General features: G+C 44.7%; 3 protein-coding genes across 4 annotated transcripts in view; 2 read left to right on the top strand and 1 right to left on the bottom strand.

Annotated features, from left to right (window-relative positions):
* The first annotated feature begins 709 nt into the window (after positions 1-709).
* Positions 710-3,874, top strand: LOC139811037 (kanadaptin). Of its 2 annotated transcripts, XM_071775053.1 has the most exons (7): positions 710-1,780; positions 1,906-2,195; positions 2,326-2,468; positions 2,549-2,709; positions 2,797-3,156; positions 3,251-3,422; positions 3,528-3,874. In XM_071775053.1, the coding sequence occupies exons 1-7, from the start codon at positions 944-946 to the stop codon at positions 3,686-3,688; spliced, it is 2,124 nt and encodes a 707-aa protein (XP_071631154.1). In that variant the 5' UTR covers positions 710-943; the 3' UTR covers positions 3,689-3,874. The 2 variants fall into 2 exon arrangements, with proteins under 2 accessions (XP_071631154.1, XP_071631153.1); XM_071775052.1 differs by having other exon boundaries at positions 712-1,780; positions 3,251-3,874.
* Positions 3,875-4,078: 204 nt separating this feature from the next.
* Positions 4,079-5,474, top strand: LOC139811038 (uncharacterized). The gene is made up of 5 exons (XM_071775054.1): positions 4,079-4,323; positions 4,467-4,604; positions 4,726-4,832; positions 4,931-5,060; positions 5,148-5,474. Exons 1-5 carry the CDS (start codon positions 4,284-4,286, stop codon positions 5,228-5,230), a joined length of 498 nt encoding a protein of 165 aa, XP_071631155.1. The 5' UTR covers positions 4,079-4,283; the 3' UTR covers positions 5,231-5,474.
* A 133-nt stretch (positions 5,475-5,607) lies between these two features.
* Positions 5,608-22,261, bottom strand: part of LOC139811036 (roundabout homolog 2) — a 95,578-nt gene continuing 78,924 nt past the window's right edge. The window contains exons 4-11 of the mRNA XM_071775050.1: positions 21,208-21,338; positions 19,710-19,976; positions 18,218-18,498; positions 16,358-16,870; positions 15,524-15,754; positions 14,801-15,139; positions 12,911-14,714; positions 5,608-12,780 (exon numbers count right to left, since the gene is read on the bottom strand). Coding sequence (XP_071631151.1) covers positions 12,602-12,780; positions 12,911-14,714; positions 14,801-15,139; positions 15,524-15,754; positions 16,358-16,870; positions 18,218-18,498; positions 19,710-19,976; positions 21,208-21,338 — 3,745 coding nt within the window. The 3' untranslated portion in view covers positions 5,608-12,601. The remainder of the gene's footprint in view (positions 12,781-12,910; positions 14,715-14,800; positions 15,140-15,523; positions 15,755-16,357; positions 16,871-18,217; positions 18,499-19,709; positions 19,977-21,207; positions 21,339-22,261) is intronic.

The raw sequence follows: 22,261 nt of genomic DNA, 5'->3' as shown, positions 1-22,261 counted from the left end.
AATTTTAAACTAAAACTATCCAACATATTTAGTTGCAAAAAGCTTTTATTGGATTTATTAGGATTTTAATTAAGTTTTAGCTAAAAATCGCTACTTTTTTTATAATGTAAAAATTCATAAGTATAAGCATTGATGAGAAAAGAGATTTAAAAATCGACACGGTAAATTTTCATGACGATCAATGGAAGAGGAAGAATTCGAAGGTAAGTGAAAAGTATCGTCTATCGGTATAAACTTCTCGATCGTTGATACAAATATCCAATTAAACGATTAGCTTATATAAACGCAAGAAGGCTCGGGGGTGGGGATCTGATCGAGGCTCGATGCTCGATCCTCAATATGGCTGCGTTCAGCAGACACAACTGTTGAGTGTCGTCTTATCAACACGCTACGTTGATTTGTTGGGTCTAAAAGTAAGAGCCAATCACGTTCGATTGCTACTGAGCGGTTTTGTTCTGCTGAATGCGCCCAATCAGATCCCCACCCCCGAGCCTTTTGCATGTGTTATTCTTATCTCGCATCTCGCTCACTCCAATTACTGTCTCGCTCGCTCTTATATTGTCATCTCGCTCGCTCACATAACAAAAAATCAATAACTTTGCGTTACCGACATTAGCACAGAACGCAACCTAAATCGTGCACATGTGTTACCCCGTGGCCCACGTGGACATTGGCTACGTAGTTCATGTGCACGTTTTATATCGTTCCGAGAGGACGTATCGTGTTCGCGGATCACCGCCGTATCGTCTCTCATTCTTCTCTCTGGTTTGTTTAATAGGTTATGCGAAGTTCAACGTGATCATAATATCCGAACGTAAACATTGAAAGTGCCACTCAAATCCTCATTGACAACGACAAATTAATAATCATTTATAAGAATATAAACAGGAATTTGTATGACACTTGAGTGCCACCCGGCATAAAAGTCAACGAGACTGCAACCATGGAGGCGAGCGAACGGGAGAATGCTTCCGTGGCTTCCCTTCCCGAGGATGTTCCCGACGACAACGTTGACGCAAGTAACGGCGAAGCGATTCCCGAATCACCAGCGTGCGACGAGCAGAGCACCAGATCGGAAACGGAGGGCACGTCTGAGCGTTCTGGAAATGATGCGGGTGACGCTTGCCAAGAACCTGGGTTCAAGAAGCCGCTTCTACTGATCGGCCCCAAGCGGGGTAAGACCGGAAAAATTCGCGCCGTGAACAACGACACGGCACCTCCACCACCGTCTGAATTGTCCGCGAGTAAGGAGGCTGCCGAGCCTGCTCGTCCATCTCCGTCGAATGACGCCGAAGATAAGAGCGACAAGTCAACATCGGACAGTTCTGCGGACGAAAATGTCACGCCTGACTGGAGAAACGTTCCCGTACCCTATTCGGAGCCAAAGTGGGGCGGGAGACCGACCGGGGAGTATAAGTTAGAGGTCCTTAAGTCGGGGATGATTCTGAAGGAGATTGATCTGACCGAGAGAAGTTTCTACGTGGTAGGGAGATCGCCTTCCTGCAACTTGTTCCTCACCCATCCGACTGTCTCGAGATATCACGCGATTATTCAGTACAGAGCGACGGGGGACGAGAAGAACTCCACGGGTTTTTATTTGTACGATTTGGAGAGCACGCACGGCACATTTTGGAACGGGCATCTTATAAAATCGAGGACCTACGTTCGGCTGCATGGCGGCCATATGATAAGATTCGGTTGTAGCCAGAGAAAATATATTATGCAAGCCCCAGCGGACGATCAGGAGGAGGAATCCGAACTGTCGGTTACTCAACTCAAAGTTAGTTTTATTTGTAATTAAATTTATATGTAGTTAGTCACATAAATCGATGTAATAATAGTTTGCCGGGTGTTGCGACTTGTATTCTCGTAAAAGGCGAGACTTTCAAACATATTTGTTCGTAGGAAAAACGATTGGCGGAATTGCGGGAACGAGAGATCAGACAGCAAGAGGAAGAAGAAGCAGAGGAGAGAGCGAGACAGGCGGCGGAGAAGGAGGGTATTGATTGGGGAATGGGAGAGGACGCTGACGAGGAAACAGATTTGACGGAGAATCCCTACGCTTCTATGGTAGATGAGGAGCTATATTTGGACGATCCTAAGAAAACACTGAGAGGCTGGTTCGAAAGAGAGGGATACGATTTGCAATATCAAGTAGAGGAGAAAGGAATAGGCCAATTTTTGTGTTGGATAAAGTAAATATAGTTATATGAGAGACAATCTTTTTAAGCGCTGTTTTAAAAGTACCCTTATTCTTTATATCGTACTTTGACTTGTCGTTTCTTTCTTCTTTTTATTCATATTATTTAAAAATAAAAATTTCAGTTTACCCAAAGAATGTTTTGGCGGTCGTTCCATGAAAGCGGAGGCTCTTGTCAAAGGGAAGAAGAAAGAATCCGTTGTTCAATGCGCTCTGGAAGCCTGCAGAATCTTAGATAGACACGGGTTATTGAGACAAGCTAATCACGGTACCGTATAATATAAATAAAGGATAAGTTTTGACGAATGCAAATTTTATTCCTAATTATTGATGGATTATTAATTGCAGAGAGTCGAAGGAAGAAAGCGAGGAATTGGGAGGAGGAAGATTATTACGATTCGGACGAAGATAACTTCTTGGACAGAACAGGAACAGTAGAGAAGAAACGTGAACAGAGAATGAAACAAGCTGGCAAATTTGAGGAAAAAGTTGAGACATATAGCTCATTGGTAATGCCATTTTGTTCACTTACGTCTACATTTTTGTATGATATGTACAAATATATTTTTAACTAATTCATTGATATTATTTTTCAGACTGAGAAGCACAACGAGATCGCGAACAAAATTTCACGTTTGAACGATCGCTTAAAAGAAGCACAAGAAAATAATGCTAAAGCAAGGGAGTCCAACGAGGATTCGCTGGATGCCTTTATGTCCAATTTAATTACGTTTACTTTGAGCAAAGGCGACATAACGAAAATGAAAGTGGAGTTGCAGAATTTACGCAGAGAAGAAATGAAACTTGTTAAATTAATAAACCTTACAAAGCCGGCCAATTTGCCGCCGCTTGTCAGTCAAGTGCAAGCAGAAGATAAGGATGATCAGCAAAAATCAAAACCTTCCGCGAGAAAGGTTTCCCAGCTGGAAAGAAGAAGAAAGCTTTTTGAGGCAAACGTAAGCAATCTATTTTTGTATTTTTTTTTAAATTTTTTTATATGAAAACGTTTTATTATTTTACTTATGACTAAAAAAATAATACATTTTTCAGAACAAAGATGATTCCGAGAGAGATTCATCATATGGTAATAATATGGATAATGAAGAAGAAGATGATGACGATGATGTTGATGATCAAGAAGAAAAGAATGATGACGTAAAAGAGAAAGGAGACGAAGGAGATGCGAATGTACACAAGTCCGAATGCAAAAAATCCATACCATGTAAGGACGACACGGAATCAAATGGTAGTACGAAAACTGACGATAAACCGTGTGTCACGAAAAACGTTGATCAGGAAACAAGGAAACAAAACGTTAACGTTTCAGACGACAAGAAACGAAAAAAGGATAGTAAATCAGAGAAATTGAAAGGTATAAAAAAACAGTACGATCAAGATGTCCACTCGGAAGATTATTCCACGTGGGTACCGCCGCAAGATCAATCTGGGGACGGCAGGACAAATCTTAATGAAAAATATGGATATTAAATTAGCTCTAGCGTTATACACATGTGTAAGAAAAAACGATGTAAATACTCTCCGATCAAGAATTTGTTTGACATTAAGTACATAGAATTAAAAAAAAAGCTATTTATTTCTTACAGTCTTACACCTAAAATGTATTAAATTATCTATATATATATACATATATATATAAAACTTTTATCTAAAACATTTTTTTATCAACGAATGTTTCATTTTCAATATCTTTGGAGATCCTGATACTTTCTTCGCTCTTTCTTCCTCTGTCCGACAATAAAGGGGCTTGCGTTGGTGTTTGGTGTGCGTGGCCAACATGTATCCCCTCCATCTGAAGTTCGGACATGAACCATAGCACGGACACGAACCAGGTACAATTACCGAGCGACGTAACATAATGCTGTGGGATTTTCAGCACTCGAGTGACTCGGCTGATGTTTCTGGACGCACATCCTGGAGTGAGTCGAGCTGTCGGGTGTCGAATTTACATTCCAGTTTAGCGAAAAATTGGAGCGTCAAACGGCCGATGATCGCAGCGTGGACTGCATATCGAGTTGTGACATGTTGTGACGTCTTGGAAAATTTCTTGAACACATAAAGGAACATGGAGAACTTCCGAGACAGTCCGAGCTATCTCCAAACGAGTACGTATCGTGGGAATTTGCATATGTGCCTACTAATACTCCTATACTTACATACGTGTCATTGCGATTACTTTTTCTTCCTGTTTCCTGGAACGAGCTTTGTGCTCGCGGAACCAATTGTAACGCTTTTTTTTGCCTTTCAGTTTGGGCTCCGATAGCCTCCGTAGGATGGTACCTCGTGGGGCTCGGCATCATCGCGTTCTATACTTTTCCACATATCCAAGAGAAATACAAGAGTTGGAAAGTCGCGAGGAGTCGGCGAGATACCGCACTCGGCAAGAGTGAGTAAATAAAATTTGTTTCAGAATCCCAAACTTGTGACACTTGACGGGCAACAAATAATTTGGCAATGTTACTCACGATACAAATATGTATGATTTGTTGTATCGATTGTATGTCCAGAGACCGACGAATTGCCACAATTGTCAGCCAACGTGGAACTGGCGCGACAGAAAATGCAAGAGGCTTACGACAAGAGTCGCGCATTAGCTCAGGTCAAAGAGGAAGAGGTATCTTTTTGCTACGCGTTATTCGATACGTTAAGATACAATTCTTTACCCTTATATTTTTGAAATATAAATCGGAGCGATCTACCTCTTTTGCTCAGGAAAAAGAAAAAAAGAGACTAAAGGTCTTAAGATTGCTGGAAAATAAAAACGTGGGTACAAAACTCGGTGGTGCCGCAAGCGACGACGAGACCCCTGGTACAAGTGCAAAATCGAAGTCGTTCAAATCAGGTGAGATTCACGTTATATAAAGTCGTACCTCTAATCGTAAGGTAAATTTAAATGATGTGATATCCATATATACACTTTATTTTGCAGAGTACAATCCCTTAACGGGTGACAATACCCGTGGGTATCGTCCTCCGAAACGGAGCTGTTGTAAAAAGGGTGGATGCGGTTAACCATAATTTTATGGGATCCCATAAGAAAAAGACAATTTACATTCTTGCGATTTTAACGACCGTGAAAATAAAAGAGGGAAGCAACTTACGGGAATCGAATAGACATGCTTGAACTGCGGTACATACGATTTTTACAAGTTCTAAAAATTGTCAAAAAAACTGGTGTACGTGCAATTGTTACATTAATTCATAACTTGTATGATTCTTAAGCTTTAATAAACTAGATCGATTTTGCCTATCGAAATCAATATAGATTTCGTTATGTAAGTAATATTAAGATTAAAAACCAATGTGTGTTTTAAATGTCGGGGAAACAAGGGATATATAAAATCCTAGATAAAGCACAGGCACTTGCACTTTCTCGCAACAGGAGGCCCTTCAATTTTCAACATTACCTTTTATTAATCGTTATCAGTATAATATGCAATGATATATATCAGCATACGTCGCTTTATACGTGTGTACGTGGTACTTGACAATAGCAACTGTTACAAATTATCTACAGTCGTGCGCGTGTATGTCTATGTGTATGTATACGTGTGTAACGTTGTGTCTCCTGTGGTATGCACGCTCCTATTTTAACTCTTAAATCTCCATCGGTTCCCACTCGCGCGACGACGGTCGACGAAGAGAGACGAGCGGCGTGTCTCTCTTCCGTAGTAAATAAATTATAAAATTAACTATATAAAAATGCTCACCATTTTTATTTACTCGCAGTATTTACAGAATATAAAAAGGAAAGCTTGAGCTAAATACGCGTCCCCGCGGACCCGCACGTGCACGCGCGCGTCGTTCGCCTCCGGCGTAATCCGTGATCGCACGTGTGCGGTCCGTGAAGCGCGGTCCGGAGAAAGAGAGAGAGAGAGAGAGAGACGAATAACGGCTATCTCCTTATCTCCTTTTCTCTCTTTCTCTCTCTCTCTCCCACATTGCCTCCAATTCGAAATCGCTATCTCGTGTTCTTAATGATATGAATTATTTTTACGTAGCTCTAGCTCTCTAACGGTCTACTTAATCCTTCAAGCGCGATCCAGGACCAGTTTGCTCGCACCAACATCGATCGATCAGTGCTGTTCCGATATATTTAATTTTTCTACTCCGCGTTAGACAGGCTGCCTCAGACCTGGAAATTAATATTAAGAACACTTCGACGAACGGCGGAATTGACTTTTCCCTCAGGAGAAATATCGAGCGAAGCTACTACAATATTCTCAACACGAGTAAGTTTCATTGAAAAACAAGATACTGTATTATTATTTCATCGGGACTTTGAAATTTTCATTAAGAAAAAAAAAGTTGACTCCAAATTTGTCAATATATCATCGAAATATTTTCCGGCAGATTACGAACACCCTGTAAACTGGGCTCTCGGAAAAAATGCCTCGATCAGTTCGATCGGCGCAGCTATCGGCCTTCAGCTTTGCATTCGGCGGTCTTGGCGGCACCAAAAGTTTGAAGTCCGGAGAGCGTCTCTCGCAAAAGCGGCTGTCCCGATATCGCTACCAGATATGAATTTACAGATCGAAAAATTTCGCTCTAACGTTAATGCAATCGTTCCGTACGACGGCCGATGGCCGCAGTTCTATTAACAAATAGGATTCGTCAGTTAGTCGATTGATCGAGAAACGTTTATACGCGCGTTTATACGAGTTCGTCTGAACTTGCTCGATGAACTCGTCACGTGTTTTGGGGGTGTACGATGTATCATATGTCTCGTATGTCGTGTTAAATGTCGTTTACGTGTAAGACGCGCAATTTTCTTTCTTTCTTTTTTTTTTTAAGTTAAACGCTACTGTGTTTTATACAAGTCCTCTCAACCATCGTAACAATAATACAAAGATGACAAATTATAAAAATAATACGTTATCTTTTCTCGTTCCTTCGCGCATTGATACGATGGTTTGGCAGCATGCCCGTTGGCCGAATCACGATCATTTAGGAATGGAGATACGGTGCTTTTCCGAAAGGGTCACGATTCCGTAGCCTTCGAAGAGACGTATGCATATCCCGTATGTGCATGTAATAACCCTTTTCTCCCTCAATAATACGCGGCTGCGTCCCGCCGATTCGAGCTCGCGCGCACAATCTGGAAGCTGCGGATCCATTGCTGCTCGTCGCATCAAATGCGGGGTTCGCGGGTATTAAACGATAATATCATCGATCTAAACGCCTTCGCGTCTCGCCTGCTCATGCGGAACGTTCGCAGTGGATTCGCACCTTAACGGACGCAGTTATCTCCCGAGGAGGATGCACATTCGCTTCTCTAACGGAACACGAACCGACACCCTCGGGGCCTCTAACGACGACGGAAGTCAGGAAAGGGGTCACCGGGTCTGTCAGCCGCAGCTACGAGTTGCTGTGGCATCACGATGATATGATGATAATACGGCGGTCAACGTCCCGCAACCTCGTCAGAATGCCGAAGGTGGACTTCCGTCGTTCCTTCAACGAGGCGTTAGACAAGCGAAGGTGGAGAACAAGGCGGGGAGCAGGCCTTTAGAAGCGCCTACCTCGCGTCTTCCCTTCCTCGGCTCGAGCGCGACTCTCGTCGCGCGAACTCGCACCGGACGCACACACTCGTACGTGACGACGGAGATACTTAAAATACGCATCCTATCTAATTTATACGTGTAATGAGATGCTTCCTTCTAGCGATAGTCTCGCGTCTAACTCCTCTCGACGACTCGCTCGCTCTTTTTTTTTCTCTCCCCCTTTTTCGTTTTCTAAGCCTAAAAGTATATCGAGATGATATCTTCTCCCCGCACTTTAACTTATTCCTTTTGCCTGCTTGGATGGATTTTTTGTCTTACTGGATATGAATTTATTCGCGCGCGTCTCGACGCGCAAATAAATTTATACACCGAGACTCTTACGAAACTATATATGTATAATATATATAGTCATGTATCACTAGGTACGATCTGAAGTTCAACTTTCTGAATTAACAAATTTAATTCAATATCTCTGCTAATTAATTACTTCTTCTCTCTTTCCTCCCACCTCCCCCGAGATCGCAATTCCTCTGTGTGACCTATTTTTCTTTCTTTTTTTACGGAATTTACTCAATTTACATATACGGCAGTGGCAATTTGTTGCGTCGAGTAATCTGAATGAGTGGTATCGCGTGGGTTGGCTTTTCTATTCAAACAAAACGGACTCGAATCGAGTGAAGCTAATTGTATTGTGTGTGTATAACAAATTTGAGCGATTCACCATGCGCGTCAATAAACGAGCCACGTGCTCAGCGCACGCGCGCCTTTAAAATAACTCTGATCCGTTTACTCGTCACTTAATCGAAAGTCGTAATTAATAAGTAAGTCGCATACACCCGCGTGTACAAAGGAAAGCCACGCCCACGCTCTTCCCGAGACGGCGTCGTTACGGGGAGGAAAGAAAAAGGGGTCATCGCACGGGCCTCCGCGTAGCGCGCTATCGCGGTTGAAAGGAGCCCGTATCTCGGCCGGGACCCCCTTTAAAAATGCGTACAAAATGTCTCGGTTGTGTATATACATATCGATGGAACTTCGCGCGTTACGAATCGGCCGTCGCTCAACGTAGACGGATTCAGACGTTCCTTAGCGAATTTGTAATTTTTTTGTTATCTTTCTTCAAATAATTATATTCGTATAAAAGAGCTACGCCGTGCTCTCAGTAAATAGCAAACTCAGAATACACATGTGTGCGCCTGGTCGTGTTTTCACACTTGTATAGATACGGATAAGCTCGTTAAAAATAAAATCCTCCAACAATTTTCTTGTATTAAATATTTTATTCGCTGATGTACCCACTCCCGGATGGGTTGCAGCTCTACTTTTCGATCCGTCTACGAGAAACGCCGGCCCGAATCATCCGTAAACGCGACGATCCATCTATAGATGCCGCGAACGGACGCGACGTTGTACTCCATCCTGTTGAAAATGTGCGCTTCAAAGGAGAGAAAGACGAGGACGACAATAAAATTTCACGGTTCTAATAGTATGCAATTCTTCGTCTGCCATCCAAAAGACGCTTTCAATAAGTCGATCGTTACAAATGCAAATGTACCGTCGTTGTGTTCTCCATCTAAAGTCCCATCGCGAAGAAAGTCGAGAGATAAATGGAAAAAGGAATACGTGAGCTTAAAAATCTTCTTTTTTCAAAACTTTGAAAATAGCAGGAATTTTAAGACCTGCAATCTTACTGTCAATTTTGCTGTTTTAATAATTTTAGTTTTTTTATATATTGTTTCGTTTTATTCGTTATCATTCATTTTATTCATTGTTATCTCTGATAGTGATATTAATATCTCCGATAAGAAAATTGCGCAAATATTGTACGATAAGTGTACTAAGACGATTCGCCATAATGCACCGGTCTTGTCGGCGTGAAATTTCTGTGAATATTCGCCCAAAAATTGATAAATTTAATTTTGAGTATAAATTATGCACAATTATTTCGACATCTAGAAGCAAAATTATCTCAGCAAACACCGATGCTGTTTTGCTGAAATACTATTTAGAAATAAATTCTGTAAATATTTATCAATATTTCAAATATAAAAACAATTGCATCCCAAATTTCATCCGGATTTGTCGTATAATTCTATAAATCTTCTCCTAACGGAGATAAACGGTCTAGACGTATAAACGAATTAAATTGCGATAAAACGACGGGAGAATATCCGATAAAACCGGAATCAGGTACGCGTTCGAAAACAATACACTTTGTATCGACGGTATTGGAGCGCACATTTTCGGCGAGCACGTTTCTCACTTTTACATGTCAGGTCGTGTGTAATAAAAAGTACATGAGATACCTTACGTATCTGTCGCTTACATGATACAAGTTCAATCGATACGGCGTATAAATTAATAACTAATGACTAATCTCGTTAAAGTAACTTTGTACAATTTATACAGGGGTCGTTTACGTGATATGATAATATGTATATTTATATATATATATAATATGTATATTTTTTATGTATATATTACGCGTTTTATTGTTACTTCGTTTCGTTAAAAACGTATCTACTACGTGCGTTCGTTTTGGAAGAATTATACATGGCCCTTCTTCGTGGAGATTAGCCCTCGGTTGCCTTAGGATTTAGGAACGTTATATCCAAAATAATATGCTCCATTTGTCGTGGCCTGAGTACAGTACAGGCTGTCGAAAATAAATGCCACGCTTTGTGAGGCCGGTCGCGATGCCGAGAGCGCGAATCGTTCCGTCGGGCGCGATGCGTTAATTCCTTTCGCTACGACGATCATGCCCGCCTATCCGCTATCCGTACTGAGAGACGCGACTGTAATTGCCCATCTCTAATTGTTTGCATTGATGATATTCACTAAAACGCTCAATGTGAAATGTAAATACAGTTCGCGTTTAATCTTGAATGTTAGCTGCTTAACATACAGATGAGAGATGCTATCACGGACTCGGTAACAAGTTCGTTTAGCGCGAGAATGTTAGCAGTTGCCGCAGTACAAGCCGTAATATATTACACATTGGGCTTCACGATCGAAAACAATTGCTTCGTACGCAGTGAAGCCTCTCGACAAAAACCACCGTAGCGAAAGGATTATTCCGCGTACAGAGCAAGCAGGCACAGTCGATCGATAAGTTAATCTCGTGTACAGCACAGTGGAACAATTGTGAAACGATTGCCCGCTCCGATTGTTTCCGAGATAATGATTTCGGAGTGAAATCACTTTGATACTCGAAGAGTATCGCGGATCTATCCTATACTGAATTATTCTAAAATCTTGAAGCTTCATTTTCATAAACAAATTCGTCTCGATACCACAACACGCGTATACTCTTATTATTGCTATAGTATTGGAGTCGTTACCTCTCTTAGAGCACAAAATTTGCAATCGTGTAAATAATTTCAACCAAATATTTAGCTGCTCGTTATAAAAAAATATATTATTTAAAATATCATAAAAAAATGTTATTTAAAAAAAGTAGTAGTTATATATTTTATATAACTACAAAGAGTTCAGTCCTGTCTTCTATTGCTTTATGGGAATAAACTACAATATATTATTCGCCGTTGAGTTGTCTCGTATATAAAACTTTCTCGTATATAAAATTTGCCAATTAAATTGCCAATACAGTTGACTGCGCTTGCTTGATTCGTACGCGTTTTACGCGATCCAAATTCTTAGTTCGCGCTCAGGCAGATCAACCCGTTATATCATACATTCTTCTCTCCGTTTGTGCTATCGCCACGTCAAAAAAACGTGTCATGTCACAGGGGACATTTATACGCGTGGATGTTCATTCCGGAGCGATCGCGCGAGAACTTTTTGTAGCTCGCTGGCATTCGCGAGCTAAAGTGTGACTTTTAAAGTCACCGTTTAAGATATAACTTAATCGAACTAACAGTACGTCAGCGGGAATGGCAGTATATATGTATGGCAGTCGAGAGTACGGCGAAGTTCAAGAGGCGTTCAACTGGAATATCAGTCCGGCGTGATCGCTCAGGCGTTAAATGTTCACTCGACATGTCGCCGACAGCAAACTGCAATATACGAGAGAGAATTGTTTCCTTCTTTCTTTTTTCTTAATATCTCTCGAAAATTGGGATCACTTCTATCTCTTCGCGTGATATAAAGTGAAGAACAAAGAAAACATAAGCAAGATCCGTTATGATACGTTAATCAGTCTATTTGGCAGAGTGTCCAAAGAAAGATAATCCTACGCGACGCCTTCCTCTCTTCTCGCGATGCTATCTTTTTTGAAAGCCCTTATCCGAGTACAAAGTATAAAACAATCGACTATACGTGTATACATAACGGGGTCTATCGGCGTAGCGTTAAAGTGCCGCGAGTGTCGGTTACGGAGTTCGATCCTCGAGTCTCGAGTGTCGAAATTATGCTCCTACCGTGATAGAAGACCGTTATTGCGCTTCGTACGAACACAGGAATACTCTACGAGCTTAAACTACCGTCACGTAATCAGCCTAAACGTAAACGTTTGTCAGTCATGGAATACTATTAACTCGCAAAACCTGTGTTAAATATTTTCGATATTACATAACGGGATAATACGCAGAGAAAGCGCGAGATTCGCTCTGCCTCGTTGTCACCGAGCTCGCTCCCTTTAATGAGCCCGTATAATCAACAAATCAAATCGATGTACTCTTCCAGCGTGCGGGCCGTTAATCGCGCCAGGTATATATATAGAAATATAGCAACCCTTCGAAAAAGACGCTGCGCGGCCTATCTTTTATTATATATACGGCGCGCTGGATCGAATCGTACTTGATGAGCGTCCGCGACATTGCTGATTGCGAAACGGCCTCCCGTAGTCGAGACTGTGATCGTTCGTTGTGATCGAAGGCCGTTTGTTCAGGCACGTCCTGTATTTACTACATCCAGGTAATATTTAGCTTTCACGATGGTCACCCAGTCGACTAGACTCCGTCGGAGCGTTCGGATTATTGCCGCTTGCAAAGATACTATTTAGCTTGTTGTATCGTTGACTGCCCGTACTGCTCATCGTATTAGAGGCCGAAGAATTGTGCTGACTGTAGTTGCCCGTCCTTGAAAAGCTAGGCAGCTTGTCTGAAAGGGATAAAGATAGAAATACGTTAGGAATACGCGTTTGATCGCTCGAATAGGGAACTTGGGTAGGGATTAAGCTTAATTAAAGGCAAAACAATAAATCAATTTTTTTTTTGGCTGGAACGATTACCTTTACTACGATTATGCCTCAGTCTCTCCTGTGAATTCGTGCTTCCGCACTGCCGCTGGGGGATGCAGGAGTAATTGCTGTCGCTGCTGTACGTGGGCGAAGACGTCCTGTTTCTTCTTCGCGGACTCCTGTTACTTCTACTTCGAGAACCCGTCCTGCTGCTACTGTGGCCACAGGCGGTACCGTACTGCTGCGCGTTGTACTGCACGGTGTCGGCGTAGAGGCAGCTCGATTCCGAGCAGGAACAGCACGCGTCCGAATGCGTGTTGGAGTCGCACGACTTCCTGTCCCACTCGTCATTCTCGGGCTGATAGAGATTGTCGTTGTGGAACATCTCGTCCCTGTGCCGATACAGCTCCTCGCTCACGGCGGACGGTGTCAGATGTGATTGCTGATTGTTGGAACGGATGAACGCGGGATCGACGCGCGCGCCGTAATCGTCTGGCAGCCCGTTCTGATGGTGGCCGTAAATAACGGAGCCGCTCTCGTACTCGTTCTCCTGGTTTTTGTAATCGTAGTGATTGAAACCCTGCGGGAACGAGGGCAACGGTGGGGGATTGGTCTGCGGCGGCAACGTCGTGTATCTGCCCTGCGGGACCTGTAGGTTGCCGGGCACCTGGAGAGCGCCGGGCTCCGAATGCTGACTCTGCCCGCCGCCGCTCCAGGGTGTCGGCGACGGACTGAAGCTATTGGTCACTCTGATGGGCGGCGTGGGCGGACTCTGCGGATTGCACGAACCGGCGCCTGAGTGATCCAGATCGTTCTGAACGCTTCTCTTGCCGAGATGTGGACTGAATGGCACTTGTTGCTGTTGGTGCGGATGCTGCAGCTGGTGCTGTTGCTGCTGATGCATCCGGCCAGTGGCTATGGATGTGCCGAGGGGCGGTGGATGCTCAGGCGGCGGTGGCAACATGTCGCACCAGTTGGGCATCGGCATACCGGTTTGAGGCGTGTCGCCCGCGGCGCCCGCTATTCTGTACTGTCTCCTTTGCATGTCTAGATTCTCGTCCGCGTAGGCGGCGTCGCCGCCGCTCATGTTGTCGCTGCTCGGCGACACCGTAGACTTGTTGGGCTCCTGATTCGAATCCAGGCTCGAGTAATCCGGTTTCAGACACGAGTCGCTGGAGTTCGACTTCTGGCAGCTGGTCTCGATCGAATCTGAGTTACGGCTGCCCACGCACAGGGTCGTGGTCGCGTACGGCTCCGGCGGCGGCGCCTGCATTTGCTTGCGCGTGTTGTAGAACGTAGTCAGATTTACTTCGGCATACTCCGAGCTGGCCATGCCCATTATGCCGGCCGCAAGCATGTGCTGGTTGTTGAGTAACTTGGTCTCGCAGTCCTTGTCGTTGGCAGCCTGCAGGGTGTTGGTCGGCCGCCAACCTCGTTCCAGCCAGAGCGTGTCCTTATTCAATTGACAGATATCGTTTGCGGTGCTCACGGGTACATTCAAGTGACCCAGTTGCTTGCTCATCGCTTGCCTGCGTCTCACGTACAGGGCGGCCAGCAGCGCGGCGATAACGGTGAATATCATCGTTATTATCAATACGAGGAACCACGTTTCTCGGACGACGGACGCACCTCCGTGGCTGGGATCGGTACGCGGCGGCAATTGCGTCAGCTGTCCCGGATCCATGTTCAACAGAGTCGGACTGGAAAAAGGACCTAGCCCGACGCGGGTTTGCCCAGCGACGCGAGCCGTATACAAACTGCCGGTGGTCAGGCTGTTGATGATCACCGATGTGGTGGACGCGTTCAGGGACATTTGACCCAGGATCTTGTTGCTGCTGTTGCTCTTGATCTGAATCTGTATCGGGCGGATACAAATCGACGGTGAAATATAGATAAGTACTCGCGCGATATATCGGGCAGAAAATTAACGGCGACCCTTACCTTGTAACCGATCAATTGGCCGTTCTGGGTGTTCTTCGGCGGCGGTGACCACCGAACGAACGCCGAGGTCATATTTATCATCCCCACATGAACGTTCTCGGGAGTGCCCGTGGGCACGTCCTCCAACGTGGTGACCAGCTTCACGTTGCTCGGTCGACCCTCGATTATCTTGTAGAAGGGTACCAGGAAGAATTCGTAGCGCGTGTACTTCTTCAGATTGGTCAGCACGTAGCTGGTAGCGCCGGCGTTGAGCACCGTGACCATCTGATATTCCGGTTTCTCGGAAACCTCGCGATACCGTATATAAAGGCCCTCCACCAAATCTGCCGCGCCGAGAATCTAAAATTCAGATTCTATCAGATGTGTTATTCTAATCCGTTTGTTGTTATTTTAATATTTCCCCAATTCCAACGGTCGGCGTCCGAGTATCTCGAATATCGCGAAATTCTCTGAGTTTTCCCCTTTTTAGGAAAATGAAACAAAAGTTGATAGCTCGCCGTTATTTTTAATATAAATATAGTCTCTAAATTAAATCTCTGTTAAAACAGATGCGTTTGAAATAAACAAATAATACATTTTTCAAAATAATACGAACAAATGTTGTTTCCGCGTTGTATTTTTTTAAATTTCCAAGTTAGCATCTGCCGCGAAGTCCCGGCGCGTTGTTATGCTAAATCGATATAAGCGGAACGTCCGCGTATAATGTTACCCGATAATACTTACGTCCCACATGATCTTCACGCTGGTGCTGGTCAACGGTTGCACCTCTTTGAGATGTAAAATCTCGCTGTTCAGCCGATCTCGGGCGCGAGTCAGTTCCACTTGCGGTACCGTATGCTGATTTACGTTAGTAGTTTGCACGACGTCCGACAGCGGTCCGGGCAGCGAGAGCCCCTGGCTATTTTCCGCTCGTACTAGGAAAACGTAATTGGTCTCCGGCCTTAAATCTGTCACCTGTTGATGGATAGAGCGGAAAACCGGACTCATTAGCCTGACGAATAAAATAAATTAAAAAAAAAAAAAAAACAAGTTCTATGTACATACAACGTATGTATCTAAGTACGTTCTTTCCCGCTTGTTTATCGGTCACTAAACGTTTACTTTTTTATTTGCGACATTTGTCATCTTCGAGAGATCAATTTACCTTCTCCTTGAAGGGCTGGTTAAAACCCTATATTGCGCGCAGCAACGAGTCGAAGCATATTGCGTCTGTTTGCGAGAGGATATTAAAGTGTCTCTTACGCAGACCCTTACTTTGTAGCGTTAGGCTTCTCGGTCTCTTTATTACGTGGTTCTAGCTTAGAAACTTTGATATTAGACTTTTCAACGGGGCAGTAAGCGACTTAGGTTTATCGGCCTGTTACCCAACACCGTAACCGTCGCCAACTGTCCTCGCCAGCAGCGGGCAGTGCGCGCTCTAAACTTTCGAAAAACAATGCACAAAGGAAGGGAAAACTGAAAATGCCTCCTCGAGAAGATCGTTGAAACTCGACGCGGGATACAAGCACCCGAGGGAAAGGGGGTCAAGTATCATCGTCAGATTCTCGATACGCTCACCGTGTAGATGTCGTCGAGAACGCCCGTGGCCGCCACCACCCAGCCGGTGTTCAGGTTGCTGCTGTAGTACTCGATGTTGTAGCCGACAATCTTGCTCTGGCCCTCGTGGCCCGGGCTCCACGTCAGGGTGACGGAGTTGCTGGTGGCGTTCACTATCCGCGGTTTGCTCGGATTCTGCGGTAGCGCCGACACGTCCGGCGTCCGATGGAAGCTGGCGCCGGTGCTGACGGTCAGGTACGCCGACCAGGAGGTGTTGCCGGACTCGGACGAGGCGATGCAGGTGTACAGGCCGGAGTCGTTGGCGTGCAGGTCGTCGATGAACAGCGTGCCGTTGATGGCCATCGTGATGCGGCCGCCCGGTCGCACGAGCACGCCTTCCTTGTGCCAGTGAACCCGCGGCGTGGGTGCGCCGACCGCGCGGCACGGCAACGAGGCGACGCTCTTCAGCGGCAAGGTCTGATTCGCCGGGCCCAGCTCGATTATAGGCGGTGGAGTCTCCTCGACGGACGTCACCTAGTTCGCCGACGTGACAGGGTTTTATTCGAAGTCTAATCTGCTCGTCGAGTGGAGAAGGCAGTCTAAACGCCACGTGGACGCTCTGCCTTCCCCCCGATTCTGAGATATGGAAATGAGACACGAGTCCAAGAGACTCGTGAGGTCTACTTTAACCCGGGAACGGGCGTTTGGGGTGATTTTTACATCCCAGTAAAATGAAAAAATAAAGTCAGCTCACGTCACAGTAATTTTAATGTGCTTCTTTCGTTTTTTAAATATTTTTTTGGTTTCTCCTTACTTTTTTCAGGAAATGTTGAGTAAATCTACATACATATTGTCCTCAATTCTAATAAATTATAGAACAATGAAAAATATGCAATATGTAATTAATAATAATGACTTTTAATTGGAGTGTAAAAATCGCCTCGGGTGACCATTTAAAAAAATCAAGCACTCGTTCCTAGATTATTATATCAATATACGAATTTTACTTGGAGGATATCTCTTCGAGATGGGCAAAGGGAGTGACTACGTAAAAATGTCCGCGATTAGAACCTTGATATTTTAGCTCGGAACTTTGCTGAATCCACATCTGTTTTTTGCTGCAGCGTTTAGAATGTAAATTACTAACTGGCCCCCCCGTGATACCTGGCTACTGAATTAAGCGGCTATCTCGTCTAACAAGTTCCCTCGAATAGCCACGCCGGTGGAAATATGTAATTCAAAAGTTTCCTTTTTATATTACCACCTTTCAACTTTGGCCGCTGCGAGCGGAAAGAAGTTATGGAGTTTCCATTCGCCAAAGTAGATCGCTGTAATGCTCCCTATATGTAGATAAGAATTTTATTCCAGAATGTGGAGCAACTCCCCTCAGGCTAGGATCGCGGTACCACGGTGCACCAGCCGGAATGGTAATTCTGCACTCATCCGAAAGGGAACGGAAAGAAGGAGAGGGAGGGGGGAATGATATAAATATGTATCGAGAAAATGAACCACTTAATGTGCGTGCTCGCCTCTCTCACACGGACAGATTTATCTTGCCCGTATATTTTAAACTGTTGCGCGTCCCATTCAGCACGTGACTTTCATTGTCCTACGCGTGGACGCGCACGATTCAGTAGATCACGCATGATTACTGCCAGTTTGTAATATTTGGCCCGTTCTTTTTAGCTGAACTTCTTTTCACGGTTCATCTTTTCTCTTTTTCTTTTCACGTTGGAGAGAAAGCGTGCGAGAAATTCAACTAAAAAGAACAAACCTATTGTAACGTCGTGGTACGAAAGGAAAAAAAGCCGTGACGTTGATCGGGAAGATTTTCAGGATCGTGCGCGACCGTCGAGACGTGGATTACAAGGGTTTACGTACCTGAAGAAATACGGTCGCGGTGCTGGCGCCGGCCTGACTAATGGCGCTGCACACGTAGTGGCCCTCGTCCTTCCTGACGGCGCCCTTGATACTCAGACTTCCGTCTTCCGTGACGGTGTAATGGGTTTGATACGTGTGGCCGGGAAACATTAGCTCCTGAGAACCCTCCCGGGTCCAAAATATCGACGGCTTCGGGGCGCCTCGCGCCGCGCACGAGAAGGTGACGTCGGTGCCGGCGTTTACCGTCTCGTCCTTGGGGAAGTTGGTGAATACCGGCCTCGCTGTGACAAACGGCTCGATTTGGACACGTCTCCTCGTCGTACATTTAACGGTAAAAGTGCTCGATTAATCCTTAATCGATAATACAAACTAATCCTTGAGTAAATAAAATGCAAATTTTACGAGGTTTGTCGCATGATGTTATTGCCCGTTTAAATGCGAATTTATTGATTACTACACAGAAAGAATTTTTTCTTAGAATTTATCTTGAAAATCATGGTAGTTGTGGGACAACATGTATTATGAAGAATTTTATGCGAGCTGTTCTGATTAACATCTACCATAATAAAAATATTAATATTTATTACAATAAAATATAAAACGTGTTTGACTAATTTTACTAAAATGTGTAATTTACTAATTTCAGTAATTTTTCAAAAATTAACAAAATTACCATCTGCTTGGAAATCTTTATTACGTTTGTTTGTAAAATGTCTGTTGTATATTTCAAAAATTCCTATCGTTACCAATAATATTTGATTGGTTGCCAAGTTGTCCCAAGTTTGTAGTGAATTTAACGGAAAAATATAACAAAAAATTCCCTCCGTGTAGAGAATGTCGAAAGTCGAAGGACTTCAAAAAAGCGACGGAAATATTGAACATCCTGTATCCTCCGTCTGTTTTAATTATTTACAGCTGATGTAAAATTAATCGGTTGGAGCTGAATTTGAGTTAAACTTCATAATTGTATTAGAATGGATTACGGGATTACGAGACAGAATTTAATTTTCTATATTTCTCGTTTGAATAAAGTAGATAAATTTTGAGAAAAGAAAAAAGACATACATGATCGACGATAATGTTACCGATTATATATATGACATATGACTGTTCGGAATTCATCTCGCTTGCTTGAGCGTAAAGTTTGGGCTGTCTGACTGTAATACCGTGTCCATCGTGGATCCCCCCCTATACTCCGGGGGCGATTGCTCAACAACATGTTCGAATTTTCCAAGCCGCAGATTCGATTTCGTGTCGAAGCCAGGCGCAAAAGTCGACATCCGACAGGATGCACATTGCGGGGTTTGATATGCGGTGATAATGCGCGTCCGCCCTCCTCCCTCTCTCTCTCTCTGGCACCCCCTTCACTCGTCATGATAATCGTACACCGGGCGCGTAATTAATTTCACGGTCGAGCGGATCCTCTCGAGCCCGCGCAGAGGGAGGGCGAAGAGACGGGGGAGAAAGTGACAGAGGGAGGATTAGTACTCACAGTGCACGGTAAGAGTGGCGCTCGCTGATATCGCCCCGACGCCGTTCTCCGCGTCGCAGATGTACGTCCCCTGGTCCTGGGGGTTCACCCGCTCGATGTGTAAACTTTTGTCGTTCAGAATGTGCGCCCGGCCTATCGGCATCTTGCCGTCGTTCCGACGCCACAGAATCTCCGGCTCCGGGTCGCCGCCCACCCTGCAGGCGAACTCCGCCGTCTGATCCGTGAGGATCGTCTGGTTCGACGGCATGGCCAGGAAGAACGGCTTCACTGCGAAGACAGAAGCGAGGATTTGGTTGGAAAATCCCGATAGCGCCGGGAAAGGGGGGCGGGGGAGGGGGAAGGGTCTGGTGTGTATCCCGAATTACGGCCCGTGGCTTTTCAACGGGATTCCGAACGGCTCCGTGGTTACAAATTGGGCACGTGGACGTTATTTATTTAACGCCGTTTAGTTACCGGTGCGCGATCGATCGACCGGCTCGAAAGAACAAATAACATTTTAGTGATAAAATGATGAGTAGAATTAATAAAAGCGTTATATTAATAATGACGTTACGAATAAATGATTCTTGCTCAAAATCAAAAGATCGGCGATAAACAATTCGTTCTCATAATGCACGAAAATAAATTATCCCCCGCAAAATTAGGACAATATCGAAGAGACGACAAGCTAAAAATAATAACACAACCCAGGCAGCAAGCTGACGTTATTTGTCGTTACTTTCTGATGACATTTTGACGTTAAAATGTCGACAAATAACGTCAGCTTGCTGCCTGGGTTGCGTTCCCATTTTTAGCTTATGGTCTTTTCGATATTGTTCTACGAGTGACAATTGATTATGTCACGTATGTACACGGAGAGAATTTTCTCTTAAAATTTACCCTGAAATCATAGTAGTTCTGAGACAACACGTACCACCAAGAATTTTATGCGAGCTATTCTGATTAATATCTACCATAAAAAAAGTATTAATATCTATTACATTAAAATATAAAATATGTTTGATTAATTTTACTAAAATATATCTAGAAAATTTCAATAATGTTTCAAAATTTACCAATCTGCTTGGTAATTTTTATCACGTTGTTTGTAAAATGTCTTTTGTATATTTTAAAAATTCCTTGCTTGCCAAGTTGTCCCAAGTTTGTAGTGAATTTAAGGGTAAAATATAACAAAAAATTCTCTCCGTGTATGTACAACGGTTAAAGTTGAATAACGCTGCCGGCAAAATGTAAAAGCTGATACTTTAACCACCAACTTTCCCTCGAATATTTCACCCAAATTTGAGATTTCAGGCAGCTACGCTAGACGGAACAGTACTTATCGGACAATCAGGATTAGCGTTAAGTGCGGCGCTAAACCGGAGCTAAGCTCGATGATGTCTACGAATCCGTGCTTGGGCCCTCTTAGCCCTGATCGTGCAAAGGGATGCGGGGGGTGGGAGGGGGAGGGGAGGGAAACGAGGCACGTTCGTGTTACAAGCTTTCGCTTAATGCTTACCGTGAACCGTGAGAACCGCTATCGCGGACTCCTTGATGCCGACCATGTTTTCGGCGATGCACTGGTACTTGCCCTGGTCGGTCGGCCTCACGTCGGATATCATTAGGTTACCCCCGTCCACCAGGGTTATCCTGAAACGGTCGATGAACGATTAATCAGAAACCGCGCGCGACGTCTCTCACTCGATAAGAGCGACGACGACGAGAATTACGACGATTAATTTCCGCCCGCGGAGATCGACGGCCTCTTTAAGCGCCGCGCCGCGAGCATCGTCGGGCGAGTAGACGTAAATAGTCCAGTAATGTTTCCCCATATACTTCACGTTATCACATCATATATTTATTATCGTAATGCATTATATTATCGTATTACGTTACCCCAAGTTTCCGCAACTTGAGACACCGGGCGGCGGCGCGGGTGGGGGAGATCGTTTTTCGCGCGAACTGTCGCGCGAGACAATTTCGCGAGCACCCCGTATGTTAATCGTTCCGTTCCAGGAGACGCAGTTTGTCTTACCCGACCCGTTCCGTCGCCGAGAGGAGAGGAACTTTCGAGAACGAGCGCGCGTTTTCGCACGCGCTTTTGCCCCCCCCCCGTCTCTCCCGCACCCTTCGCCCTCTCGCCACCGTCCCCGATATTATTTATGCGAGGGAATAAGGCGCGCGAAGGCGCGCGTACTCAAGGCCTGCGTACTTGACATTCCCGAGCCGTTCCTTATATCCCCGAGGGATCGGTTCTTCCCCGCGTCGGCGGTCGCGAGATTAAACGGCCGTCTCGTTGAGGGGGTGGCACATGCACAATATCGCGCGTATGGAGAACGGGCGCTCGCGACGACGCGAATCGATCGATAGCTCTCGATCGCGCTCTCTAATTTATAGTGTCAATTAATTTTCGCGTCGGTGGTGCTCGATTACCTCCTCCCGTTCCTCCTGCCCTCCCCCCTTTCGTGCCCCATTTGATCTGCTGCTCTCTCCTCTCCTCACCACACGACCATTCTTCCATCGCTCTCCGTGTCCCGTTTTACCACCGTTTCGAGCGCGCTTCGAGAAGAGGA

This window comes from Temnothorax longispinosus, chromosome 4 (genome assembly GCF_030848805.1).
Source record: "Temnothorax longispinosus isolate EJ_2023e chromosome 4, Tlon_JGU_v1, whole genome shotgun sequence".
Classification (NCBI taxonomy): Eukaryota; Metazoa; Arthropoda; class Insecta; order Hymenoptera; family Formicidae; genus Temnothorax; species Temnothorax longispinosus.
The sequence above is the reverse complement of the archived record's forward strand: the minus strand, read 5'-3'. Positions and strand labels throughout refer to the sequence as shown.

What these genes read in the sequence shown, in the direction of transcription:
- LOC139811037 (XM_071775052.1), top strand. Translation starts at nt 944, where the DNA reads ATGGAGGCGAGCGAACGGGAGAATGCTTCCGTGGCTTCCCTTCCCGAG. An exon ending in TGTCGGTTACTCAACTCAAA is followed by an intron (nt 1,781 to 1,905) that starts GTTAGTTTTATT and finishes ATTTGTTCGTAG; the next exon opens with GAAAAACGATTGGCGGAATT. An exon ending in TTGAGACATATAGCTCATTG is followed by an intron (nt 2,710 to 2,796) that starts GTAATGCCATTT and finishes ATTATTTTTCAG; the next exon opens with ACTGAGAAGCACAACGAGAT.
- LOC139811038 (XM_071775054.1), top strand. Translation starts at nt 4,284, where the DNA reads ATGGAGAACTTCCGAGACAGTCCGAGCTATCTCCAAACGA. An exon ending in TCCGAGCTATCTCCAAACGA is followed by an intron (nt 4,324 to 4,466) that starts GTACGTATCGTG and finishes TTTGCCTTTCAG; the next exon opens with TTTGGGCTCCGATAGCCTCC. An exon ending in ATCGAAGTCGTTCAAATCAG is followed by an intron (nt 5,061 to 5,147) that starts GTGAGATTCACG and finishes TTTATTTTGCAG; the next exon opens with AGTACAATCCCTTAACGGGT.